Source organism: Engraulis encrasicolus, chromosome 3 (genome assembly GCF_034702125.1).
Source record: "Engraulis encrasicolus isolate BLACKSEA-1 chromosome 3, IST_EnEncr_1.0, whole genome shotgun sequence".
Taxonomy (NCBI): Eukaryota; Metazoa; Chordata; class Actinopteri; order Clupeiformes; family Engraulidae; genus Engraulis; species Engraulis encrasicolus.
Genome location: NC_085859.1, coordinates 31,997,189 through 32,009,688, shown reverse-complemented (window position 1 = coordinate 32,009,688; position 12,500 = coordinate 31,997,189). Strand labels below are relative to the sequence as shown.

General features: G+C 44.1%; 1 protein-coding gene across 1 annotated transcript in view; it reads right to left on the bottom strand.

Moving 5' to 3' along the window:
• cspg4ba (chondroitin sulfate proteoglycan 4ba) overlaps window positions 1-12,500 on the bottom strand; it is a 46,843-nt gene that overhangs the window by 10,833 nt on the left and 23,510 nt on the right. The window contains exons 7-8 of the mRNA XM_063195220.1: window positions 11,163-11,361; window positions 8,075-8,206 (exon numbers count right to left, since the gene is read on the bottom strand). Coding sequence (XP_063051290.1) covers window positions 8,075-8,206; window positions 11,163-11,361 — 331 coding nt within the window. The remainder of the gene's footprint in view (window positions 1-8,074; window positions 8,207-11,162; window positions 11,362-12,500) is intronic.

Below are 12,500 nucleotides of genomic sequence, written 5' to 3'. Positions count from 1 at the left end.
ACCCCTCAAGTAGAATGTGTGTGGGGGCAAAGGCATAGCCTACTCTCTTAGACCCTTTTTGTCTGTGCGTTAACAATTTCACAGTGCTCCTAAATTCTTATCTGTGCTCCTATTTTGTTTTATTTTTTTTCATTGCATAGACCCCTGCATGAGGGACGAATGAAAAGTGTGTTGCAAACAGAAATGATTCACTGTACTGTACATTTTTTTTAAAATATAAATGAAAATGTACTACTATACATGTCATGGTTAAAATCTTATGTAATTTCTCAGAACATAAATGGCTGAAATGTAGGCCTATAGTCTCTCCATGCGCAGCCTGATCTCCAAAAATTCCGTGCTCCTGGACACGGATGTTAAGGACACGAAATCCGTGTCCAGGAGCACGGATTTTGCCAAAATTCCGTGCTCCTGGACACGGAATTGTTTTCCGTGCTCCTGGACACGGAATTTATTTCCGTGATGGGCACACGGAAGTGCTTTCTATAGGCTATTACCACAGCACTGTGTTAACTCATCATAACTATCATTAGAAAATACATACCAAATGCTAATCCTAAACAAAATAATGCTGTAGCAATTTAAGTTGTGCCCTGACCAAAACATTCCCTAACCTTAACCTGTCATTAAAGACATATTTTTGAGAAATACCTTTTCCAGTTGGTTGCTAGGCTATCAAACTCATATAATGAATGAAAGAAAACTAGCTGTGCCCAGACCAAAACAATCCCTAACCCTAACCTGTCAGTAAGTAATGTTTTTTTTTAGACAAAATATTTGAAATTAGAAAAACCCTGAGAAAACACAAGACTGTGGAAATAGCCTATAGAAAGCACTTCAAACAATTCCGTGTCCAGGAGCACGGAAAACAATTCCGTGTCCAGGAGCACGGAATTTTGGCAAAATCCGTGCTCCTGGACACAGATTTTGTGTCCTTAACATCCGTGTCCAGGAGCACAGAATTTTTGGAGATCATGTTGCCATGCGCCAATGTGATACTTTACTCGTTGTTTTGCCGTTTTGCATTTACGCAGCGTGAATTTCTGTGCGACACGCTGCATACACACATACACCCACCCACGCACGCACGCACGCACACACCTGCTAAACTCAACTCCAGCTCTCCTTCTCTCACACCCCCACAAAAACGCACATCACGTGAAAGACAGGAAAAGTCCCAGCTTAGTCAGCCCAGTCCACATAACAGTCAGCCAACAACAGCAGGCATCTCCAGCTCTCATCAAGCCCCCATCCTGCCAAACCTCAGTACCTCATTATACTAAATTCTGCAGTGTTAATTCAACCAGTGTTGCCAAAAAAGATGCTGAATTATCGTACCAAAACCTTACAATTATCATTTTGGGGGGCTTTTTGGGAGGAGCCTATCGCACAAGACCCAAATTGTTGTTTGAAGGCATATAAATGAACTGAATGACATCTCTGAAATTATCGCATGTCATGTTTTTTTGATCGTACAGAGGTGAAAATTGACAAACTGAAAATTGCCAACACTGAATTCAACACTCACAGACTAAGATCAACACTAGGAGTGTTAATGTCTCTGGGAATGCTGAACCAACATCTACATTGTATTTACTGCGCAGACTAGGGGGAAACCAGATGCCACAGCTGCAGTTGCATTGCTGAGGTTTTGGGTCCAGCAGGCGCAGGCGTCCAAGTCGAGCCAGAGTCCCTCAACCTCATCCCATCCCATCCCGTCCAACTCCCTCCCAGACAAAACAGGGTTTGGTTTGGTGGAGTTATTGCAGCCGGGGTTGGCTAAATATAGGCTGTGACTAAGCAGACCGTGGCTAAATGAAGAGATGACTGCTGATTACCTCACTCACTCACTCACTCAGTCAGGAGCGGAGGAGAGCGGAGGAGAGAAGAGGAGAGACGAGGGGATTTTCGAGAATACTCTACTGGTAGTGCGTGGAGAACACACCCTCTACGTGAGTCACTGGGTTATGCACTGATCACACACACACACAGACACAGACACAGACACAGACACAGACACACACACACACACACACACACACACACACACACACACACACAGACACACACACACACACACGTGTCAGGTCAGACATAGACACATTCACAAGCATACAGTATATTTGCACATGTGTCCGCACATGCACGCACACATGCACCCCTGCACACACGCACACATACAGCTATGGTGCGCAAGGGTGACAAAGTCAGAGTCTGTCCCCTTAACCATGTCAGTATAATATCTATAGTCACTTTATAGAGTGCTACATCTGACACCTTCTGCAACAATGGTATTTAGAGTACATTTTTTTTTTTTTTTTTACAAATATTCATGCCAGTTTTTTTTATCAAAGGATTAACCTCCCTATGTCTTGAGGATGTGCTTATACTTTTTTACTGCTATTGACAACTCCTCTCAGCTTTTTTTTGAGAATATTCAGCAGCTCTGGCCCAATGCATTTTTGTTGAAGGACTAGGTTAAAGCCCGCACATCCAAACTTTTGACTTGGGAGCAGTACACCCACTTATTTTCAGGTGAAAACATCAAAGCAAAAAAAAAACCAGAGAAAATCAGAGAAATCCTGGATTTCTTTTCCATTTTATATGGCCATTTGGTTGTCCTGCTCCCAGGTCAGACGTTTGGATGTGCAGGATCTTTTTCTTTTGAAATGGACTTTGGTGACATTTAAAGTAATCATGCAGGAATGGGCAGAGAGGCTAGTCGGGTGGAGGCCCACAGCAGGCAGCCCAGACGTAGACACAGACACACTGACTAACCCACCACACCACAGCTGGGTGGGGACTGGACTGGACTGGACTGGAGTGGAGTGAGGAGAGGAGAGACTACTGCTGCCTCTACAGCTTCTGCTGCTGGTGTTGACAGCACAGGAAAGGAGGACTCTGGTTGGGTGAGGAGTGATGGCATACAGAACATGAATGCATGCATGGCCCGCGCATAGACACACACGTGTGCGTGCATGCAGACATACACATACACACACACACACACACACACACAACGACACACAAACACACCCAGACATGCACACACACATGCAGGCAGACACACACATACACACATTCACAGAGACATAGACACAGACACACATATAATACACGCACAGTGATTAATATGCAGACTCACACATACACAAAAAACACACCACACATACTTGTGTCATCATCCAAGGGCATACCTAGGTGGACATGACATGGGCACTGGCAGTCACAGTTTATACACACACACATTTGCATACATACACACATACACTTGCTCTCTCTCTCTCTCTCTCTCTCTCTCTCTCTCTCTCTCTCTCTCTCTCTCTCTCTCTCTCTCTCTCTCTCTCTCTCTCTCTCTCTCTCTCACACACACACACACACACACACACACACACACACACACACACACACACACACACACACACACACACACACACACACACACACACACACACACACACATGTTTGCTGTGATCCAAGGGCACATTCAGTCAAGGCATATGGTGAGCTTGAAAGGTGAGCGCACTGAGCAGCGTCATGCATAACGCACAAACACAAGACACCCACTCTACTCACACACAGGAAAGGGAGGGGTGGGGTGGGCCGCCCGTCGTAATGAGGCAGCCAGACAAAACTGCCCAAGTCTTCAGGGAGCGTTTTATCCTTAAAAGGGCCTTCTTGAGAAGAGAAGGCAACACACTACCACTACTCTATGGCATACTTAAAAAAGGATGCAAAACAGAGCAGTGACTATTGCGATAACGGCTTAAGACCAATCCAGCCAAGGGTCTTACGTTAAGCACATCCCCTTTTTCTGAAAAGCACATTTGATGCTGTGAACACACGCACACACACACCTAAAGCTTGCTTCTGTGCCATTTGAAGCCATGTGCCCCTGCATACAAGCTCATACTCCTGCTTAAGCCAAATTCGTCATTCGTGGTGGTGCTGGGTCAAGGTTTCTTAATGCCACCACCACAGAGAAAGAGGAAGAAGGAAAGAGGAATGTGTTTAGGTGAGCTGAGTTTTCACCCTGTCAACCCAAGCAACTATGTCAAAAACTACACATCTATGAAGCTTCCCTGGGGAAAACTGTAATTGTTTGAAGTCAAGTGGTGCTCAGAAGAGATGCGGTTGGAGCGTTGACCCTCCTAGCAGCATTTCAGTAGCTAAGGTTGGTGCCTTAGCACAGGGGTTTCCAAACGTAACCATGGCAAAGCCCCCCATATACCGGTAGATTGCAGCCCAGGGCCCCCCTTACATGGGTTGTGTCACACTATTTTTTCCTGTGTAACCCCCTTGCACCCCCATAGCCTAGATATGTGAGTCAGAGCCCCACTGGGAAATATATGTATACTTTTAAATTCATAGTAGTAATGCTCAGAGATGCAAAGGATTATAATACAGTTATTAACTAATTGGAATATTGTTTTTGCTTGTTTAAAAATTCATAGTTGTAATGCTCAGAGATGCAATAGATTATAATACAGTTATTAACTAATTGGAATATTGTTTTTGCTTGTTTATATGTACCTTATTCAACTACTCAACTATTCATTTTGTTTTGGCTATACTTTTCCTCTCAATCTGCTGTGCCCTCCCTAGTGGGTGCCCCGGCCCCCACTTTGAAAACCACTGACCTAGTATAATATTGCTCCCTCGCCTTGCTTAAGTTGACAAGAGACAAAACCAGCAAACTAAGGTTCATGCATGCATTGACAGCACCGCTACCTGGCTGAATAGCTCTGTCTTAGCTGGGAACAAACTGCTGTACAAGACAAGCCAATCAGCAGTCTCTCCAGTGTTCACATTTAGCAACAAGATCTTGAGACTCACACTTGTGTTGTGTACCTAGTTGACCTGTGACTGAAAGCGTTCACACACCACAAGACTTTCAGTACTAAGAATGTCTTACAATACACACAGATATGCGAATGACAGGTGTGAAAGCTAATTTGCCACATTTACATTATGTTTTTAATACCAAATGAATGATTCTGCATTAAAGGTACACTGTGCAGGAAATGGTCAAAAAAGGTACTGCAACTATGCTGCTCATTGAAACTATGTTGCCTATTGCCAAATTTGATCTTTTCATGAAAGTTTACTAAGTAATAAACTAATATTTTCTAGTATGGCCCAAGTACAGTCATTGTTGCAGCTAAAAATGGCTATTTCTGGAAATTCAAAATGGCGGACCATGGAGAAGATCCCCCTTTTCATATACGAAAAGTGCCATTTTTCCAGTCATAATAAATACTTAGAATTTCATGGTGGTGCTAAATATTCATGAAAAAGGTAACATTAGTGAATGGGTAGCATGCATTCTGGAAATAAACAATTAAAAATCTCACACAGTGTCCCTTTAAATACTTCGGAATCAAAATTATTCTCTGTCAAGCTAAAGCCCTTTCATTTAAGGACCAGAAAGCTTTTCCATCGAACAGAGGATGCACGTGTTGGGTCTTCGTCAATGCATAGCAACAAGCATGTGTGGAACAACCGTAATTGTTTTTGAAGCGGAATTAACGTAGGCCAATACATGATAAAGGAATGAAGTTATGGAATTAAGATAGAAATAAACCACTCCCTTTTTTGGAACTAAGTTTGATTCCGAATAACTTTAATTTGGAATGATGATGTGTTTACATTTTGTTTTCAAAGCGGAATTCATTTTTATTGAGAATTAAATTGAGTTTGTAATTCGTAATTAAACGTCCCATGTAAACGAGGCCACTGTAAGAAGACATGGTAAGGTCCATCTAAATCACCCACCCATGACCTTCCTATTACTCAAGTTTCTGGTGACTCTGGTGACTTGAGTTCTGTCATAGCTTTCAGGTAGAAAAAAATCTACCAAATTTGGATTGGGCATGATGGACTGAAAGCCAACGTCAGCACATAGCCACATTGCTTAATGAGAAGCAGACAATCGGATATTACAACAACCAAGACTGACTAAGAAACACGAGACATAACACTCAGTTTCCTGAAACTCAGGATTTCTCACACGCTCATCATGTCACAAACCTGTTCCCCTTTTGGTACATCAGAGATTCACTGTAACTGCTTATGATGACGTCAAGCAGCGTTAAACTGAATAAATACAATATATATACTGATGTCAAAACATATGCCACTTTTTTTTAAAAAAATGTTTTTCAGTAATTTGGCTTATGACTTCTTGCCTTCAAGAGAAGAGTATGAGGCAGCCCCACAGGCAGGCCCGCTGACAGCTTTGGCTGGGCTCAGGACAAAGTCATCTGAAAGGGCCCCCCACCCAATACATTAAATATAATGAGGACCCAATTTTGGGCCCCCTATCTCCCAGGGCCCGGGACAACTGACCCCTTTGTCCTCCCCTGTCGATGTCACTGCCCACAGGCCCAGGCCCCCCTGTAGCCCCGTAATCAGTGTGAGATTTGTTGGAAAACCATAAGGGGGGATATGTTTCAGATTTTAAGCAATATCAATGAAATTACATTAAACTGTGATTAAAATTATATGTAAAACGTGGCGATATCAAAACCATACCACCCTACAAATTGCACCCTGCCCGTAATGCATGCCGTTCCGCCAGTGGAACTCTACACCACTGTTACACTGCTACACAGATGTGTTATAAGTAAAAGTTAAAGTAAAAAAGTAACACAGTCTCCTTCCAACACAGGTAACTTATCTTAAAGGGGTATGCCACTATTTTGGGGCTTATTACAGTTAAAATCGTTGGCTGGGGTTTATAAAGGTGGTAAAGTGTCTTATTTTTCATGTTAAGCGTTGTCTTGCTTTAAGACAAGTTAAAAGAGGGAGCATGTCGCTAAGCTAGTGAAAGTCAATGTATCCGTGTAGCATTGTAGCATGCTACATGGATACATTGACTTTCACTAGCTTAGCGACATATTCCCTCTTTTAACTTGTCTTAAAGCAAGACAACGCTTAACATGAAAAATAAGACACTTAACCACCTTTATAAACCCTGCCCAACGATTTTAACTGTAATAAGCCCCAAAATAGTGGCATACCCCTTTAACCAGTAGACATGTGTACTTGTCTTGTGATAATCTGACTCTGCAGTAGTTGGATCAAGTTTGTGGTGGGTTTTTAGTGTTTTTCAGGAACAACAGAGTCTATCTGCGTCGTTAGGTAAATGGTGTAACAGCTATGTAACATCATGTGCTATTGTTGTAGGTACACCATGAATTTACTTTTACTTTTACCTTTGACACCTCTGCTTATATGATATGAATACGTAAAAAAACAAATCTGTCTCCCTATTTTGCCCCCGAAACATGGGGGCCTGGTGACTCAAGCTAGATTTATGCTTCGGACGCATAGCCTCTGCGTCCGTCCGTTTTCTGTCTGTGCGAGTCCACGCCCCCCTGGCAGAGGCTCTGCGCTCGTCGTCGAGCGCCTCGAAAAAATTCTAACTATCCGTCGGACGGATGCGGAGTATGCAGACAAAAAGGCGCTATGATTGGTCGTCTCGCTACTTCCTTGTTCTGTTCTTGTGGCAGCGCAATGCCAGTAGTTTGCGAGAGCAGAGCTGTATTCTGTTAAAACTATATTAATGCCTTGTGTGTAAATGTGTGTAAATACACGAAGCTACAAGCAAAATAACAAACAATGCATCAGTTGAACACTCGTGGCACAATGCCTGTGGTTTTACTACCGTTTCTCCACCGAATGTAAACACACATCGGCAGAATCAACTGTCTTTACATGCTTGCATTTTCTGCTCGTGAAAACAGACTGGGTATGTCAAATAATGATACCAGTGCATTGCCTTTGCAATTTGTGTGAAAATACCTAGCTAACCGGGATAGAAAGCAACATTGCTTAATAATGACCGCAGTGCTTACAATGTAGTGAAAGTAGCCTAATCGCGCAATTTCAAATGTGGCTCGCGACGAGACCTCGGACCTCGCAGAACTCGCAGATGCATGAATACAATGTTGGTTCGTGGCTACTCCCACGCGAGTTTTCACGAGCGCAGTTGCAGAAGTCTAATCTGACCTTCAGTCCCCTCTACCTTGTACCGGTATCTATTGTGGTCATCAGTTTTTGCTCAGCTTACCTGGGAACACCTTGAGTGGGCCGCTCTTCTCCAGGCTGATGACCAGGGCTCGGGCCATGATGCTGAAGATCTGCCTGGGGGCAAAGTTCACCCCATCATTCACCTGGAAGTTAAAACCTCCAGCCATGGCCCCTGAGAAACACAACAGAGTAGAAACAAAGAGAGAGAGAGAGAGAGAGAGAGAGAGAGAGAGAGAGAGAGAGAGAGAATTGAATCGAATTGTTCAATTGAATTGAATTGAATTGAGAGAGAGAGAGAGAGAGTCATAATTTATAATTTAATAATTTCTCTCCCTTGTTTGTTGGTTTCTATTGGGCTTCCATGAAAGAAAAGAGTTTAAGGTCTTTGTATTTTAAGGTCTTGTTGTAAAGAAAATCACCTTGAGGGAGTGCATGACCTTTAATTATAAAACACAAATATAGAGGAGAGGGGAGTAGAGTGGAGAAGATAAGCATCGGAACAGTAAGCAAGAGGCCCCTTATCGTTGGTTGGTATCGCCGAGTTTGCCTGTCTTGCTTACATAAGCAGGCCTGGTACACCAGACCAGACCTGAGCCACTCAGCACTTTGCCAAGCAGAGGGGGGAGGACCAGCAGGGCCTGGGACAAAGACAGCTTTGGTCGGGCCTGGGACAAAGACATCTAAATGGTGGGCCTCCCCCATTCAATACATACAATGTAATGGGGACCCAATTCTGGGCCCTACCGTCTCTTCCCGGGCTCAGGACAACTGACCCCTTTGTCAACCCCATGTTGGCTTCCCTGAGACCAGGGCCGCTACAGCTTTGGCTGGGCGTGGGACACAGTCATCGGGAAAGGCCTTTCCCACATCCAATACATACTATGTAATAATGGGGACCCAATTCTGGGCCCTCCCTCTCCCTGGGCCCGGGGCAACTGATCCCTTTGTCCCTCCCTGTTGGCTTCTGTGGGGAGGACACTCCCACCGCTCCCACACCTTTCCACTCTCCCTGCCTCACTACACCCACAACTCTGAGTGCAAATCAACAAAATTCAAGGTCAAGCAGCTCCATCACCATTGTTCTGCCCTCTCCCAGTTGTAATGCATAATTTGTCCAAGATGGAGCCATTAGCCAGGCTACGCCCTCCTAGTAATGCAACACCTTCAGCAAATCGGGATTTGAAAGTCGATGATAATTAGGCTAGGCCATGTTTTTTTTTGGTGATGTTTTGAATGTATGCTTGCCATTGGTTACTTAAAGATTCTAGAACAACTCCCACCTCTCCCTCCCATCCACCTTCCACAATGCTCACGACACTTAGCTCCAATCAAAAAAACACAAGCGTAGGTTCCATCATGGTTCTGTCCTTTCCCAGTTGAAATGCTTTATTCTAAGACGGAGAGTCGTGGTTTTTGGGGTGATGTTTGAGGGTATTGGAAACGGCTCTGCAAACAGTCAGAGGACCATGCAGGGCTACAGAATGACATCTGATGATGTGACAGGCTGGTCACTTTAATCTGTGACAACAGTTGTGGTTTCACGCACAGAATTTCATCGCAATCCTTTATTTCACCAACGTTTCGGGTCATGCCGTCCTTCAGGTGGTAAGGCTTTGGACAGCCGTACGCACCTCACACGATGTGTGTTCTCAACAACAAGAGAAAAGATTTTGCAGGCTGGACGCCTTAAACAGGCCAAGGGTACGGTGCACAGCTAGGCACGTTTGCATGGGTACAATAACCCGATAACTGGCAATAAGCAGACTTGAATAATCCTCTATTAAGTGTTTACATGCCCTTAAGAAATCCGATAATGATTGGGTCAGTCGCAGGTGTTTGTTTCCCTCACGTGCGCGATATATTAAACTGTAATTCAAAGCTTATGATTGGTTACTTTAGGATGCTACGTTTGTAGAACAACTCCTACCCCTCCCTCCCTGATTGCTGTGCTCAAGTGTGTGGTGTATTTTTACTGTAATGTACAATTATGTGTCTTAGGTCTTTGTGTATGTTTTGTATTTGTATATTTATGTAAGCTGAGAGACACCTTCAATTCCTTCAGGATTAATAAAAGTACTCTACTCTACTCTACTGCCCCCTTCCAACTTTGAATGATGGTCGTAACTCTGAATGCAAAAAGCTACCCCTCTCTCTCTCTCTCTCTCTCTCTCTCTCTCTCTCTCTCTCTCTCCTTTCCTCTCTCATTCTGCCTGCCTGTCTCTCTCTGCCTCTACTCTTTTTCTGTCTATTTTTCCTAGATGGAGAGACAGGATTTTGGGTTGACGGTTTGCTGGACTGGACACGTCTCTGAAGTTGCAATGCTATCAGGCAGGTCTATGACATGAGATGGCATGACAGACGGGACTTAAGTTGGCCATTTCCACTGTGTCATGATGATATGTTTGCAGCGGGGTGGGGTGGCATGAGATTAGGTGTGTGGTGCTCATTTTGTAATACTCTCCGGTATATTGGTCAGCAGAACTGAATAACACTGTTGCAAGATCAATGGTAACCAAATTGAGCTAATTGTGTTGCTTACACCAATCACCAATACCACTACTACGCACAGTACATGGACTAGGTGGTGCATTGCAGTAGAGTTTTTGTATCATGTGATGTCTTGAATGGATGGCGTACTGTAATCCTATTATATTGCAGAAAATGGCATGGTCAGTCACTTTGTTTATTACAAGTCATGGGAAGCTGTGTGTGTGCGTGTGTGTGTCTGTGTGTGTGTACGTGCGTGCGTTTGCATTCATACGCATGTGGGTCCGTGAATCATATCTGCAGGTGAGGGTGGAGTGGGGGGGTTGTGCTGGGATGTTTATAATTGCTTCATGTTGAACAATACAAATATCCTGATGTGTGTTGAAAACAGTTTGCGCTCCTAAGCTGAGTAAAGCTTTGGAAGCTCTGGGAGCCGCCTAAAGGCAGCACCCCCCCCCCCCTCATCTGCCTTTCCTCTCTCATTTTGCCTGTCTCTTTCTCTCTCTCTCTCTCTCTCGCTCTCTCTCTGCCTCTCCTCTCTGTCCCCCTCCATCCGTCTGTCCCTTTGGCTCTTTCTCTCTCCCCTGTCTCTGTCTATCTATCTCTCGTAGTGTGTGTGTGTGTGTGTTTGTATGTCTCACCGTTGTGTACGAAGAGCAGCTGTCCCTGCTGGATGTGCGTCTGTGTGAAGTTCATGAGGGGCCTGGTGGGGGCGCTCTTGAGGGCCAGGTGGCCGTTGCTAGGCTGCGTCACCAGGAAGACCAGCTCCTCTGCCGGGGAGTCCTCATCCGCCGCGTTCAGGTCGCCCGTGGTGATCTCCGTCACCGACCCCACCCACACCTGCACAAGGAACATAGAACACAGAACACAGGACATGGAACTTAATTACTTAAGCGAGTTGATGGCCAGCAGTGCTCCTTCACTTCAGCAGTTACTTAATGGAGTCAAGAATATTGCCATTTCAAAAACTGGTCAGACAAAACACTGGTGTCGCCCTTCCTTACGAAGGACTTACGAAGGCACACTGCTTAGGAAAATTCACGTTAAAAGCCTTAAATCGTATCCCCTTATTAATATACACTGTTCCACCAGTGGAATGCTGTAATAGTCAGTGAAAAAAAATAACTATCATAGCACTCCACCACTATGACAGTGCACAGAGCCTTTAGTAATACATCACGACTTCATTGCCATTCTGGAAACAGCCAAATTATAACAGGGGCCATGTCTTACAGGTTTTTTTTTTAAATTTAAGTTAACAAAGCAGTATGCATTGATACCTCCTTGGGAAGACCAGGACCACTGTTAAGTCTAACCAGGTTTTTTAACAGATCATAGATCACAGGCCTTAGAACGTAGAAGACAATGTAGAGTGCGTAATACCTTTATAATAATACAATACTATGGAAAATAACACATTGCTCGCTACAATATCTGTACTGCAACTGCACCATAGAAACAACGATATACTGCATTATATGGGCAACACATAGCCTACAGGTACAAGTAATTATCATGCTGTTCGAACAATCAAAAAGTTAGTACAGTCTGTACACTCTGATGACCGAGCTAGTTATCCCATGTAGAATAGGAAGTTCGGCTGAGACCCTCATGCTAAAAGATAGTACACGCTACAAGATACCAACTAACTGTATCACCGTAATCTTTCTGAGGAAAATGTTCTCTCCACAAATCCTACTAGAGCAAACGGCAACAATGACACCGTTATGAACCTTAAGCCATGTGAAATGGTGTGTCACAGTGTGGTGGCGGTAAGGCATCTGTCTGCCTCTCTGTGCCAATGACAATAGCCACATTGAGCACAAAAAATGACGACACATTCTGCAACAGGTCACATTCCAGGCAACAGAATTCTGCATTAAAATATATTGTCAGTTGCAAAGCAAGCAACAGGATGTGGCCCATCACACATTCACCACAGCATCTCAGCATTGTGCAGTGTGTTTGTGTGCTAGTGT